Genomic DNA, 16,499 nt, shown 5'->3' with positions numbered 1-16,499 from the left:
AAATATTTTACGTAGAAGGTGACCGAAGAAGGTCGAAACGTTGTTTTTGCATATATATTTCTCTACAAGTGGGTTTTCTTGACATCACTGAATATTACACACTCTTTCTAAACTTTAGTTGGATATAGTAATTTATCTTATCTTCTTAAACTTATAACTCAAATATTCTTGCAATAAATATTTCTACCATCACCAAAAACAATTTCAATTTCAAAAAACATTGAATAATTCATGAAACGTAGTAAAGTAGGGTAAAGGGAATTTTTTTTATCAAAACACTTTATAATTTGTATTAACAAAACTAATCTTAGGATGATATATCTGTATTTTTATACACTGTTTCAAAGAAAGGTTTTCCTACACTTATTAAACATCTCGTCCACTATATTTCAGTCCACAGAAAGAGCTTATCTCTCTGTAACATAACCGTTTTTTTATCTGTTTATATAAACACAGAATTGCTTCTGTATTACACCACAAGAAGTCAGGAAAAAATGAAATGGGAAAAGGTAGATGCATACATACAGAATTATTCATTCTTATGAAAGACATTTACTAAAAAGGATAAATCAAAAATGCTAGCTTACACATACATATATATATTTATATTTCCATCGAAATATTAAATCATACCATTGATTCTTACCGCAATAAAGCATGACTTAACTTTCTTGCATGTCTCACCTAAGTGAAGCATAATTTATTTCACCGCAATGTCTCACCCGAGTAAACCATGAGTTATCTCATTGAAATGTTTTACCTGATTGATTTATCTTACTGTAATGGAGTAAAACGACTAGGAGGAACACAAACGATAGAACGAAATTGATAGAGATTAATCTGCCGTCCATAATTAAGCAGTGTAAGACTAGAGGGAAGTCAGCTAGTCATCACCACCCACCGCCAACTCTTGAGATACTCTTTAACCAACGAATAGTGGGATTGGCCATTACATTATAACGCCCCCACGGCTGAAAAGGCGAGCATGTTTGGTGCGACGGGGATGCGAATCTGCGACCCTCAGATTACGAGTTGCTTAACCGGAAAGAAGTGAAAAATGAATCAAGATCCAGATAATTTTAAGTTGTTTATGTATTGTATTTGTAGCTTAATCCACATTCACTTCATTACAAACACTATTTAATTTTTACTACTTGTATGAATTTCTTTCTTATAATTAATACAACTGATTTTGATGTAATTAAACCAAAGGTAATGCTTACGTACAATACAGTTACAAAAAACAACAACACCTAAAATAACTACATTCAGTTTCTGTGGGATTGTAAGTTTATTTTACTTTACCATATAATCATATGACTAATTTAAATACATTTAGTTTGTATACAGCCACATTATATGGATACAAACAGTTATTTCATGATAACAAATAGGTCAACATAAATAAAACTTTTTGACATTTCTCTAGTTGTAGCTTATAGGGTTGCATAACATCTAGATTACTTGAGAAATCATTAATGTATTTATTGTTATATAATGATTGTCAGGTTTTATGTATGGACTAGATTCTTTACAGTAGATATCTGTGACAGGTTGACGATAAATTTGGCCTGGCATGGCCGAGCGCGTAAGGCGTGCGACTCGTAATCCGCGGGTTCGCGCCCGCGTCGCGCTAAACATGCTCGCCCTCCCAGCCGTGGGGGTGTATAATGTGACGGTCAATCCCACTATTCGTTGGTAAAAGAGTAGCCCAAGAGTTGGCGGTGGGTGGTGATGACTAGCTGACTTCCCTCTAGTCTTACACTGCTAAATTAGGGACGACTAGCACAGATAGCCCTCGTGTAGCTTTGTGCGAAATTAAAAAAAAAAAAAAAACAAAACAAGCGATAAATTTAAATAATAAACAAACAGAACAGTCCACTTGTTTTAGCATTATATATTAAAACAAGTCAAGTGTATATATAAATGCTCGTTACACTGTTGGTTATCATAATTGTATCCAGAGCTATAAATAATTGCCTGTTTTTCATCAAAGTTCATAGGTGTTCGTTCAGTCACTTATGAACGCAACAAAGAAAAGAACCTATTCTTCCTTACTCTATTATTACAATACAATATATGATAATTTCATTTTAAAAATCGCCATTATATGCTCTTTATCTCTAAACTCACAATAACCCAGCATAGATCTATCTATTGAGCTAAATTTCCGACGCATATTTATTCCCTGACGAAGGTATGGAATGTTCCACACTACTAAATATTATGATGCAACAATACTCATCTAAAAAAGCGAAACATTCAGAAGGTTCTAGTAACATGACACAATGTATGATTCATAACCAGGTGTGTAAATAAATCTGCGATAAGCTAATGCATCAAAAAATATCTACATTTAACATTCACGCTATACAAACTATCTAAATCATAGCACACACATTAAACTTAAACAGTTGTGTATATATAAATAAATAAACCTTTTTCCAAGAAAAATATTTACATGTTTTATACCATAGACAAAGACCATTTTCAGATCATACACAAAGTCTGCATCGACATTTGCATGCAATCACTTGATGGCCTCGATAACTGCAAGTCTTAGATCTTCTTCCTCCTTAAAGTACCTCTTCAACAGATTGGCAAGGTAAATCTTGGTCTTACCGTACACATTCATCTTATAGTCCATTCTGTTGATCAATGCAAGGTGAGTTTTTTGTTGTCTGTGGAAAATAGAACTTAGATATTTTGTCTAAGTTGAAATGTCGATCATTGGTTTTCTTGTTATGGACTTTCTCAAGTAAATTGAGAGGTTTCCTTTAGTCGGTTTCTGAAAACTAACACATACTGATGTGTGTTTCTCATTTCTCATTCTTCTACTCCTGTACACAGTTCTATCAGTATCTGCATCAGACCTTGTACTGTTCTTACATACAGCGATTCAAAATGTGGGGATCCTGTACTCGCTTGTAGGACTTCTCAGTAAGCAAATGATACTACTTATAAGTACCTATCCCAGCCATTTCTTATTCAGCATACTCCTTAAGACTTCACTAATTCCGTCACAAAGTCCATTACTTCTAGGGTTGTATGAGCTGATAACGAGCTGCCTAGTGTTGATGAGTCTGCACACCATTTGCATAAATTTTGAGGTAAACTGTGTCCTTCTGTAACTTAAGACTTCTTTTGGAAAGCGTACTCTGCAGAACACTTCCACCAAAGCTTCTTTTACTCTCTCTTCCTCTAACTTTAGCAGTGCTATGGCTTTTGGGTAATACATCACAAAATCAACCACTGTCATTATGTAGCAGTTGCCCTTGTCAGATACAGGTGCTAGTGGTCCAATCAAGCCCACAGCTACTTTAATGAATGATTCTTCTATAAGAAGGATTTCACCCAATAGAACATCGACTACCTTCCTTCTACATATAGTTCTTTGGCAGATGTCACATTACATGCAGAATTTGGTTACACCTCCAATGAACCCTGACCAATGCAAGTTGCTGATGATTCTGTCTACCATCTTCTTGATCCTAAATGTCTTTTCACAATCGACTCATAAGCCAACTTATCACTTAAGTCCGGTATTCCGTTTTACTGTAATTTGTTTAACTTCCTCAATATAACTACCTTGAGATATCTGGTACTGCACTCCTTTCCAGTTCTCTATTCTGTAAGTCTCTTTCCTCCTTGTCTTGTACTTCTGTGTTTTCTTCAGTTCCCAAAGGCCGACATTCAGAATGTCATCTTTTGACAATTTCAGAAGCTTGATGTCTTACTTTCTTTTTTAGCTCTTGTGGTGATTGCAGGTTCCTCATATGTCTGTTTTCTCTAAACTTCTACTGCCTGGTATATTTCCAATCACCAAGTCAATAGATGGATGTCTTCATAAATGTGGGCTTAAGGTCTTCCACGTAGTATGGAGTGTCCACGCTTATTCTTGCTACAGCAAAAATTTTCACTGTCATATCAAGCAGCATACACACAGGTATACTTTTCCATTCAATTTTTTGTACCAAAAATAGCCTTCACCTACTGGCATATTATGTTTTTTTTGGCACCTCTCAATGTTTGTCACATTCTTCAATCACCGTTGACACTGCTGATCCTTTTGTTAAATTTAGCTGACCATCAATCATGCACTGTAAAATAGCATGAAATTTTAATTCAGTGGTTAATTAAATGCTAATATGTATCAAATTTATTATATTTTCCAAAAGGTTTATATACACAATTTTCTTTCTTAAAATAAATATATTTTAATGAACAAACAATAATATAATTTATAATAAGGGTTATTACAAATAATGATTTCTATTCAAAAATTTTACAAACTTAAAAACAGTACTGAGTCTTCTATCTCACATGGAACTGAATATTTTATCGTCGGTTCAAGATGAGCGAATTAATTCTATGTTGATACACAGGTACACTTCTTTTGATGGAAAGCTAGCTAACTTCTTAAAACGTAAGTTTTCCCGACGAAGATATATAATGCCTTCGTAGAAGTACTAATGTCCGAAGTTAATTCACTGAAGTTAAACAGTTTGTAATTACATGTGTCACTAGTATTAACAATTTATATATAATGTTCATAGTAAAATGTCTGTATGTGTATCATACCCTGTATCTTTTGGATGATTAATTGTAGAAAACAAGATTTTGTATCAAAATGACTACTTTCCAGAATATATTATATGAAAATTATTCATTTGTTTGCAGTTCCTAAAATTTCATGTCGATATCAACATCAATCCATCTATCTTCACATGTATTAAATGGTTAATCTGATAAAAATAACTTATAAAGAGCAAAAGAATTTCTTTTTCTATAAGGAAATCTTACGAAAAACAGAACTTTCTTTATTGACTGATTAAAACAAATATTTCGGAGAAAGGCATAAAAAGGATCTTTGAGTATATATTTGTTGTTATTTGATTTATATATATTCATGTTAATATCATACACAGGTCCGGCATGGCCTAGCGCGTTAAGGCGTGCGCTTCGTAATCTGAGGGTCACGGGTTCGCGCCCGAGTCGCGCAAACATGCTCGCCCTCCCAACCGTGAGGGCGTTATAATGTGACGTCAATCCCACTATTCGTTGGTAAAAGACTAGCCCAAGAGTTGGCGGTGGTGGTGATGACTAGCTGCCTTCTCTCTAGTCTTACACTCCTAAATTGGGGACGGTTAGCACAGATAGCCCTCGAGTAGCTTTGTGCGAAATTCCAAAAAAACAAACAAACAATATCATACACATATATGATTTTGGCGGACCTTGTCGAATAACTTGATTTGAATTGAATTTCTCCCTTTTGATACTTTTTATGGAAATGACAACTGCAAAAAAGCGTTTACTTCTGTAGCGGACTTGTCTTGTGTTCAGCAAAATTACAAGAAAAGTGGCATCTAGCAGAAAAACAAAACACGTGGCTACTTATCAAAAATGAATGCTCTAATGTGTTTAATACACCCATTGCATCAAACTTCAAATATTTTTGCAAACAATGTATTGCATCAAAATATGATACTTGATGGTTTGTTTATTTCTGTTTAAGCGTTAGAAAATTCACATCACAAGATTAGGGTTGAAACACTCATCAAGTGATTACACTTATTTTACTTCTGTCTTCTGGACCATGTCCATGAATATAAAATTTATAACATTTAATGCCTTTCTGTTACTCCTCTTAATTTGATTGTTAACAGTCATAGTCTTCAGAAACAGTTCTGTTGGTAAATCGCCACGATTTATATTGTCGAACCAGAAATTTAAAGCTTAGATATTTCTTTTGTAGAAGTTCGGCCCTGGCATTTTTGGACTGCAGGTATATCTTATTTGAATTGTGAACGTTATAACATACACTCTGTTTTTAATAATTCTGGTATTAACATTTTGATTGTTCTCAGAATAGAACAAGGATTCGTTACATTACATGAAAGTAAAATAGAAAGAAAAATGTGTTTGTTTGTTGTAAAGCCCAAAGCTACATAATGAACTACCTGTGCTCCTCCAAACATAGGATCGAAGCTCTATTTCTAGCGTTATAAGTTCACAGATTTACTGTTGATTCATCGTGGAAGGGAAGCAACGGAAAAAAATTGTATTCAACCTCTGCAATAAGAAAATCATTGAGTCTGGTATAAATGTTCTTCGAAAATAATCCAAAAACTTTATAGCAAATCTTTGTTTGTGATGGAGAAAACGCATTACAAAATTAACTTAAGAGTTATGTAGCAAATGATAATCATTTGAGCCACTAAACTTAATTTACTGAAGAATGAAAGTTTGTTTATTTTTAAGCGCAAAGATACAAACGAGCTATCTAGGCTGTGCCCACTAGAGGTACCTAAACCTGATTTTTAGCCCTCCGTCTTGTCGACGAGTAACTAGGAGACAAAAATAGTTTGGTTAGAAATTCGTGCAAAGCTACACGAGGATATCTGCGAAACCCGTCTCCAATTTAGTACAGAAGACATCTAGTCATCATCATCTATCGCCAATTCTTGGTCTACTCTTTTACTAACGAATAATGGGATTGGACATTACATAATAATGAAAGAGTGAGCAAACTTGGCTGGGTGGGTATTCACACCTGCAACTCTCAGATTGTCATGCCAGGTTCAGGAAAAAAGGGAGGGAAATAAAATAAAATATATAATGACAAATTAAACCAATTACATCAGATTAATCATCATTAGTGAATATCGTGCATAAATATCTAATTAACGTATGCGGTGCTTCTGTTATAATTAAACAATTAGCAATAATTATAAAGTTTGTAAATGCAATAATAAACAAATGCTACAGAATACTCGTTGGAAAAGCAATAAGAAAATATACAAAAATTACATAAAAATGTTTAGAGTAATATTTTAAAGATGTAAATTAAATGTAAATATGTAGATGGCGAGACACTAAGAGGAGGCGTATCTCTAAAACAAGAGGTGACGGATCGTTTACGATTTAATGGAAATATTAAATGACGTGTAGGTGTGATTTTTAAGTATATTTTTTTGCATGAGTAATAACTTCCAAGACTTAACATCACATTTGAAATTTTGAAATATATATACAATCGTGATATTAATGATTAATTATAGATATATTTACAAACTCGTAATTGATTTTTGAGCTAAGCCTAAGTGTTAATCAGTACTACTAATTGACTGATTCTCAGTCTTCCCTTGAAGAAGAAAGGTCCATGTTATAGCGTTTTTATTCATTTTTAGTACTACTAGTCATGTTACAAGTTACAATACTGTAAAACTACTATTACAAATACTACTAAGTGCTGATATTAGTAGTAATAATACTAACAGTAGTGTATTAATACATTATTAGATTAGTTAACAATAATATATAGTACGAACAGGCTAAGTAAGTGTAACTAAGAGCTTATAGAGTTACATGTATGATGTAAGTAAAATACACTGGAAAAACTGTGGTCAACAATACACCAAGACTAAATAAATTATATAAATAGTGAATAATTTTCATCACTTGTGCAGCTGTTTCTGTTTTGTATTTCTATATAAAGTGTATTTACAAGTTTCAGACTTTTATCTAGTATTATCATGTGTAAAACAATATGATACTATAGATTTGTTTCTTATGAAATTTTTATAGAGGGAAATAAATATAGTTTCAGATTATATATATATATTTTTCTTTTTTACATTAAGTGAATCATTTGTTTTTCAGGGCTTTACCTACTTAGGATCAAAGAGGCAGGTACCAAAATGACTTTATAAGAAAAAAAAAGTTTTGAAGGAAAAAGGAAATTCTGAATGTTGAAAATAACATTCTTTCACATAAGTTACTATTTTCTGGAAAGTATCCTATGTACACTCCTCAGTTATGTCTGAAAGTTTTGTATAAATCTCCAAATGACCTAAAATATTTTTTTCACTGTAAATCATTGTATCAGTTTAACATCATACCTAATAGATAGGAGCTCATTATTTATGTTTGTTTTTAACTATTAGTGTGTAAGGCATATTGCTTTCTCGTAGAAAAAAAAGTGTATTGGAAAAATATGTCGGAAACAAACAATACCAAAGAAGTTGTATTTACAAATGGAGAGTCCAAATTTAAAACACTTAACTTAAGTAAAGAAAAGGCTGACATATGTTTCGACCCAAAATTGATACCTCTGGTTAACCAGAGTTATGCCTCTAAGTCTCAGAATGATAATGTATTAAACAAAAGCTCTTCATTTGTTGAATTGAAGAGTGACTCATTTTCAGCAGACAGTAAGACTAATATGGAAAGAAATTCTCTGCAGACTACAGGAACTAAAAAATCAGGAATGTGGCGCAGCTCAAGTGATGGATCAACAAAGATCATTCCAGAATCCTGGTCTGTTGACAAAATCAATTTAACCACATCTGAGAAAAATGTGTCAAGGAGGCATTCTGAATCAGATGGCCGAGCAGAGGCTCTGAAAGCAAAGATTGATAACAAATTTGAACAACTACAACAAGAATTGCAAAGTAAAGCGAAACAGCATGAAATTTTAAGTTCAAAAACTAAAACAAGTGAAGTACAAGAAGGTATCGGTGGTACTGATTGTTTTCTTTCTCAAGAAAGGTAACATGTCGTCTTGTCCTAATTGTCTTGTATTTTTGTACAAGTCCATCAGCAAGTTATGTATTTGATCATATTTAAACTGAGTGTGTAGTTTATGGTCAAACATTTCTCATTTTGTAGTATCACGTTGTTTTTACACATTAAATTTCTGGTTTTGACAAGATTTCTAACAAATAAAGTAAATTAACAATAAGTTAGCACTTCAGTTTTACATACTAAGGGGGTGGGTACCAGAGGGTTGGAAGTTAGTTGATGTAACTCCTCTCAAGGGAGGTGATAAAATTTGTCCCAGTTAGTATTGACCAGTTAGTCTTACATCAGTCGTGGGATTGGTTTTGGAAAGTCATTTAATAAATTTAGGAATTTCATTGAATAGTCAACATAGTTTCAACAAGGGAAAATCATGCCTTACAAATCTTGACATTTTTTGAAAAGTTTACTACTTTTGTAGAAAGGGGTATGGGTGTAGATTTGATGTATCTATATTTTCAGAAATCATTTGACAAGGTGACACATAAAAGGCTAAAAAAGTATCTATAGTTGTGGAGGATAAGTTCGTAAATTGGGTACAAAAGGACTTATTAATCGAGTTCAATCAAACTGGATTAATATCACAAATGGGATACCCCTTGGCTGAGTCTTAGGACCTTTGCTCTGTTTTCATTTACATCAGTGACATAGATGAGGGAATAGTCGATAAATTACTTAAATTTGCAGATAGTTTCAAGGTCTTGGGTGTTATTGACTGTGAAAAGGATATTGATGCTTTACGAAAGGATTCAGATCATTTAGTGAGTTGGGAAAATAAATAGCAGATGGGTTTTAATTACAATAAAAGTAAGATATTGCATGTTGTTCATTATAATTTGAATTACAATTATAATTTTGATGGAAATAATCTCAACAGTGTCATGAAAGAAAAGGATATTGGTACAATATCCATTCTCTAAAGTCATCCAATCTGTATGCTGTTGCTAGCAGTAGAGCAAGTAGGATTTTAAGCTGTATCTACAGAAATGTTGAATACAAATTTAAAGATGTCATAATTTCATTGCATAGATAACTGGTAAGGCCACATTTGGAATATTCTGTTCAGTCTCTGGCTTCTCACCTCAGGAAAGACCCTTTAATCGGAAAGGGTTAGAAGAAGGGTTACTTAAATGGTGCTGGAGATGAAGGGTTTATCTCATATGAAGAGAGATTAAAATCTCATTGTTTTCTTTTGAAAAAAGAGTTAGAGGGTATCCGATTGAGTTGTTTAACATTGTAAAGGGAGTTGGTACTCTTGATGCATCAACTCTATTAATATTCAACTTTGAGAATAGTAAGACTGAAATGCAGTCATGAACTGTAGTAAGGTAGGAGTTATACCAGCTAAGATTCTAACAGGGTGGTTGATTTTTGGAATGGGTTACCTTCATATGTTGTAAAGGCAGTAAATTTAGGTGCATTAAAAAAAATTCATAAGTATATGAATGATGAGAACTTACTAAGTTTTTTTTTAAAGCTAGTTTAGAGTGTGAAACAATCCAGGTGGAACAATAAGTCCAATATTGTCCCAAAATGTTAGCTACTAGTGCTATGAAACAGCCATTCATAGGATATGTTCGTGCTGTGATTTGCATTCTTAACATGACAGCTGAAACATCATCTGTGAAGTAATTCTCCTCACAGATTTTTTCCTTGTAATATAAAGCCAAACAGAAGTATGGAATTATACTAATATCAGAAATTAACTTTCCCTGATGTTATCATAAAATCTGTACTTTTTCTGTATTTAGTATACCAGTGACTGTTAAATAAATTTAATGAGCAAAACTAGAAGAAAGGATGCTATGTGTATTTATATTAGTTTTTGTTGCTGCAATCAAACATGTACTTTTGTCTCATTTTATCATATTAGAAAATCAGTATTGAATTAAGGTTTTTGTTTGTATGCTTTATTTATTCCAATATAATACAGAGAAGTGCTATCATAAAAATATAGTGCCTGAATGAAGCTATAACTGTTTTGATATGGTTGTGTGGGAAAAAAACTTGCACGTAAGTTTAAGCCAGTAAATATAAAAGCATGCTTCAGTAAATGAAACTATAATCACACAGCTGATAATATATACTTTTGAGTATCAACAGTCACTAATAAAAACTTCAAATAATTTGTTTTGAAAACGTATTCATTCATTCAGTGTGGTACAATGGGGTATTTTGAGCTGTTGGAGGATTCCAGAAGTACATTGATGAAGTTACTTTCAATCTTTGTATTAAAAGGAAAATCTAACACTCTTTTTACTTGTAACCTATGTACATGTGAAACTAGTATTTGGGCCTAAGATTTTTAGCTTATTGCCTTCTGTGGCATCTAAAATTTCATTGCAAGGAATGCTGTGGTTTTAGATGCCTTTGGGCAGTCAGTTTTTTTTCTTATACTGATCTATATTTTTATGTTGAAAAACAGTTGAATATGTTATTCTGTACAGGGCTTTTACTTTCATTTGAAACCAGGTTGTTAGAGCACTCTTCAGGTCACAGGCTCAAATTCTGTTCAACTGAATATACATGCCCTTTCAGCTGTGAAGGCATTATGAATCACACTACTCATTGATAAAAGGGTAACCCAAAAGTTGGTAGTGGATGGTGATGACTAGTCTTTAACTGCAAAGTTATGGACAGCTAGTGCAGGTAGCCCTCGTGTAGTTTTACACAAACTTTAAAAGAAACCAAATCCTATGAGATAAACCTTCCATCCCCAGAATCATCCTATGATACTTCCTCTAAGTTCTTTCTATGTAATTTAATTTCATGGGAAATGTTTGTATAATGCTGGAAGTGTTCGAGAGGAAATGACAAATTAAATGCCAATAAAATATTTTATTTTCAACAGATGGCCACAATTTTTAGTGTTTAAACAAGTTAATATAAAAGCATGATTCGTTAAATTAAAAATTTTTTTTAATACTTAACTCTCTTTTAGCATTGAAAAACTATTGAATATGGTAATTATTTTACATAGTACAAGGCTTTTGTTTTTCATTTAAAACCATGTGGTTGGGGTGCTTGACTTGCAATCTTTTTCCATATTCAACAGTGAGAATAGTAGGACTGAGAAACAAGAGTATAAATTTTGGCAGGATAGGAGTCATTTTCAGCTAAGATAGTTTTATTTTCCTAACAGGTTTCACTCTAAGTACAGCCAAGGTGGTTAAGGCACTCGACTCATAATCCGAGGGTCACAGTTTCGAATCTCTGTCACACCAAACATGATAACCCTTTCAGCCATAGGGCACTATAATGTGACAGTCAATCCCACTATTTGTTGGTCAGAGAGTAGCCCAAGAGTTGGCAGTGTGTAGTGATGACTAGCTGCCTTCCCTTTAGTCTTACACTGCTAACTTAAGAACGGCTAGTGCAGATAGCCCTGGAAGTAGCTTTGCGGGAAATTCAAAAACAAACAAAATCACTGTATGTATGTATGTATGTATGTTAGAGGAAACGTTAATGACAGTAGGGTGTTTTATATTAAATAAATGGCTACAATTTTAAGTGTTTCAAAATACATTTATTTATAAGTTTTTATTTCTTGTTGAGTAATACACATTTGGCATTTCCTGTTGGAATACAAGTAATTTTAAACAGTTTTGCTTGGGAACTCAGACCACAGGATATACCCATACCTGGAGATAATAGCAAAAATAGTGATGTTACCAACTCTGAGGAACAAGTTTGCCATTGCCATAGGAACTGGCGTTCGCGTAGTGTTTCAGTAGCTGAGGTGAAGGAACATGCTTATGGACGGTTGCGAGAAGAGCTGAGGAAGGCACAAGAGGTAATACTTCAGTAAATGTGATGAAATCCATTTCAGTTGTATATAAATTTGATGAAAGTAACTTTTATATTGTGTTTTTTATTCAAACACTTTGTCCTAAACTTTCTATGTGATGACTGAAATTAATGCAGCCACCATTTATGTAACGTCAATCCATAATTACTCGATTTCTGTTGTCTTGAAGTGTTCTAACGTTTACATTCACTGCACAAAGATGGCATCTATCCTATTTAAAGGTTTTGTAGAGGATGTTATACAATAAGGGAAAGTGATTGAAGTGTATTTTCAGTTTTTTAATAGTTATTTCAAGTGTGGAAGCTGAGAAATCTTTATAATAGTGGTGATAGTTTTTCTTAAGTTCTGATTTTGTAGATGTGGGTGATCTGTGTGTAAAAATCTTAAACTTCTAAACTAAAGCCCATGACCCTCAGAAGATTTAACAAAACTTCAGGGAGACCAAAGGTTACAGAAACTATAAGTGTTAATTTTCCAAAGGATTTTTGATACCTGATAAAGTCATAACAATTGTTAAAAGTACAATGTGATCTGTATAAAGAACAAGACAGGGGATTTGGGAACAATCTGGAAATCTTTATTCTTGAAGAGAAAGTCTTTAACTAAAATTAGCATTTAAATAGATCTTTGGAAAGAAGTGGGAGGTTTATAAAAGTACACATCACAACCTTTTTACAGGGTTATATTCAAAGTCTAATTAAACTTTATCATCAGTGTATATCAATAGATTAGCATTAAAAGTTGAGTGTAATTCAATTTTTATATTATTAAGATGTAATCAGAAAAGGAAATATTTAAATGATATCTCAATCTTCACTTCCTTGTGTCACGTGTTCTGAATGTTTTCTAGGTTTTGTTTCTTCCCTTATAAGGGCTTCAAATTTCCACCAATGAGATACACCAACTACAGAAATTGATGGGCCAAAATATAAAATAGGAACCTCCCACCTTCTTCATTTTCTGAAATATCTCTGAATTTACCACATCCACCAAAAACTGTCCATGTTCATGAAATAACTTCTTTGCACATGTCCACTTCTCACTAGTGCATGCTTGTAACCAATAGAAAGTTCACTTTGTAAAAGACATGATTGTGACTACAGTTTTAGTTTCTGTGGTAAAATTCTCTATTTATGAAGTAAATCTTGATACGTGCAAACTGAAATTGGTACTATGATGAGTAATAATTTTGACCTATTTATAGTTTAGTTAGAAAGCTAAGTAAATTAGAATAATTTTGGAACATTCTTTTTACTTGCTTAAAGTATTATCTGTGTTCTAAAATGTATATTTTAAAACTGTGCAAATTACCTTTTGGACAACAAACACAGAAAAAATACTTATTAAAGTGGGCACCCACAGAGGGCAAACCAAGAGAGTGATCAGATAAATGCAAAATTACTTATTTTTATGCATAATTTTAACAAAAGTAAATAGAATGTAATAATAAAAAATTTAAGACTTATACAAGAAATATTAAATGATAATATATTTTGAGATCCTTAAGGAGTATGTGTAATTAGACATTTTAATATGAAATTATGGATAAATAACAATTAAGAATAAATTCACGCATTCAGTGAAAACTTTTTCTAGTATAATTTTTAAGTATAAATAGGTTAAATTGACATGTTTAAAAAGTTTTAATTTAAATGTGTTAACTTATTTTTCTATATCGTATTCAAGTTTTTATTGTGTCTTGTAGAACAACTCTCTGAAAAATCTGAAATAAACTCTGTACTCCTACTGGGTAACATGTTTGTCAGGGGGGGTTAGACAAGATTAAAAGAGTGATAAAACATTAAAGTTAAAGCATTTGTGAAAACTTGAGAGGCCTAAGGATTCTTGATATAAGTAATTGTAATTGTCTGTTACAGGCTGCAGTCAAAAAAGTATGTTTGATTTACTACAGATTATTTTTTTCTCTGTGGCATTAGAGAATGGAAGATAAAAGTATAAAGTTATCCAAAGAGAAAATGAATTTCACTTCCATTTGGAGGTTTTAGAAGTTGTGCAAATAAAATATGAAATTGTAAAAAGTAGTATTGGTTCTTTGTGTGAAAATCATTTTTCTCTCAGACTAAACCCAATAATGGCTTTTAATGTCACAGATATGTCTTTGATAAAAATATTTTATTTTAAAAGATCAGATTTTTATTATATAGAAATGAACAAAATGTTTATGATGAGATTACTAAACTTTGTGAAGTACACTTATATTGAGAGTTATACTAAAAAGTTTTTGTTACAACTTTGGCCAAAATGACCAAGTCATTAATTATCAGCTCCATTTTTAAAAGGGTCTTTTTGTGTGACCATTTTCTGTGAGTATCCTATAATTCCTCTGCCTTTTTGGATGTGGATTTTTAACCTTAATTTTCAGAACGTCTTTGGTGAGATCCATCACAAGAGAGTAATCCAAACATTGGAACATGTAAGTTGTGGATGAATTGGTGGGGAAAATTCATAAGCGTGCTTAGAGAAAAGGTTTAATGGTGAAAGATAAAAATGAGTACAAATAAATGGAAATTTTCATAATTGTGAAAAATGTGGCTAGTTGTTAGGAAGATGCAAGTTTTTTATTGTTTGTGATTTGGGTAATTTCTCAGACAATAGTTTGTAAATTTGCTGTTAACGTTCCAATTTTGGGAAGAGGTGAATCTAATGAGAATTTTTTTTTTTTATATGAAAGTGACAATCATAGTCAATAGGCTATAACATTGGAAGGTGAGTTTTAAATTTGAATCTTATAGTTTTGAAATTTAAAAGTTTGTAAAGAATTTTGAGTTGCTGAGAAATGTATGTTGTAAAAGAAAAGGAGAAGTTTTAGGTGCAAATTTTGATGAAATATTCAAAGATCTTTGACTGTTTAAGATTAATGGAAAGAATAAATAATAGGAGTTTTAGACACGCAAAGCAACTGTCATAGCCTCATGCAAGGCTGCTGATTGCTTGTAAAATTGAGAGATTATTGGAACTTGCTAATCCATTATTCATGAATTTATTAATTGATAATTTTTACAGTAGTCAAAAACAGTAACAACTAGAAACACTTTCAGTTGGTTGATTATTTTTGACATTAATCAATTTAATGATAATTTCTATTGACGGTTTTATGTGATATTAATTAACTTAATCGATGCACAAAGATAATCTATTACACTCCTGAAGCCTGTATTGTTAGTAAAACAAAATGGAGTAAATGTCAACTTTTCATATTTTTGAATGGTTATTATTTTATTTTTTGAAAATATAAAGAAGATAAGCCTTTTTATAATTGTATTTAATGAACAGTGTCATACATCACATGTAAATGAATTGAACTGTAAGAGAAAAACAATTATCATAGTTAAACTTTTATCACATATGAAGGTTATATTGTGTATGTAGGTATCTGCTATTATTAGTGATAACCTATAAATCAGAATGCATGTTTCTTGTATATAATACTTAGTCTTTATACTTATCTATTCAGCATTGTTAAATTTTTTATCCTTATCATTGCATTTCATTTTATAAAGGAGCTCAAACTGAAAGATGAAGAAGTTGCTCGTCTCAGCCAGATCAGGGATGAAGTTGGGGCAGAGCTCGAGGAACTGACTGCCAGCCTCTTTGAAGTAAGTCTATTGAAGTTTCACTTTTCATTCATCGTTACATTGAATGAAGTATGATTTGTGTAAAATGTATAAAATTTTCTGCTGATTAAAAATAAACATAATATCTGTAGCTTTTGTCTCATTCAATGAACATTCTGCATTCTGAAGCTGTATGGCAACTAACTGCTTAGAAAAAATTGTTATGGAACTAAATACATAATGAAACTATCATTGTGTAATGAGTTACCCAGTGTTTTTTCTTCTCATCACAGATTTAACTACACATATGTTCCATGTTATTTTCTAAATAATAACTTGTCATTCATCATGTTAGGTAACATCAAATCACAATTGTATTTTTTTATTTTCATTTTTTCAAGCACATTCACTGAAAATGTGTAAACATTAGATAAACATAATCCAGTAATAATTATGAACAGGGAAATTTTACCAACTAAAGTTAATTTGTTGTAACTATCAATGCTAAGCATTCTGAATCAACAGAAACAAAAACT

The 16,499-nt window shown here is 32.1% G+C and overlaps 1 protein-coding gene across 6 annotated transcripts in view; it reads left to right on the top strand.

Moving 5' to 3' along the window:
• Positions 1-6,860: 6,860 nt before the first annotated feature.
• LOC143244006 (guanine nucleotide exchange factor for Rab-3A-like) overlaps positions 6,861-16,499 on the top strand; it is a 41,654-nt gene continuing 32,015 nt past the window's right edge. For 2 of the 6 annotated variants that reach the window (XM_076487940.1, XM_076487946.1), the window contains exons 1-5: positions 6,861-6,947; positions 7,663-8,550; positions 12,184-12,373; positions 14,772-14,822; positions 15,910-16,005. In XM_076487940.1, coding sequence (XP_076344055.1) covers positions 7,997-8,550; positions 12,184-12,373; positions 14,772-14,822; positions 15,910-16,005 — 891 coding nt within the window. In that variant the 5' untranslated portion in view covers positions 6,861-6,947; positions 7,663-7,996. Of the gene's footprint in view, positions 6,952-7,662; positions 8,551-12,183; positions 12,374-14,771; positions 14,823-15,909; positions 16,006-16,499 lie in introns of all 6 variants that reach the window. The other 4 variants (XM_076487942.1, XM_076487941.1, XM_076487945.1 and 1 more) reach the window with 4 other exon arrangements.

The sequence above is a fragment of the Tachypleus tridentatus genome, chromosome 2 (assembly GCF_004210375.1).
Source record: "Tachypleus tridentatus isolate NWPU-2018 chromosome 2, ASM421037v1, whole genome shotgun sequence".
NCBI lineage: Eukaryota > Metazoa > Arthropoda > Merostomata > Xiphosura > Limulidae > Tachypleus > Tachypleus tridentatus.
Note: the sequence above shows the minus strand (reverse complement) of the source record. Positions and strands in the feature narration are given on the sequence as shown.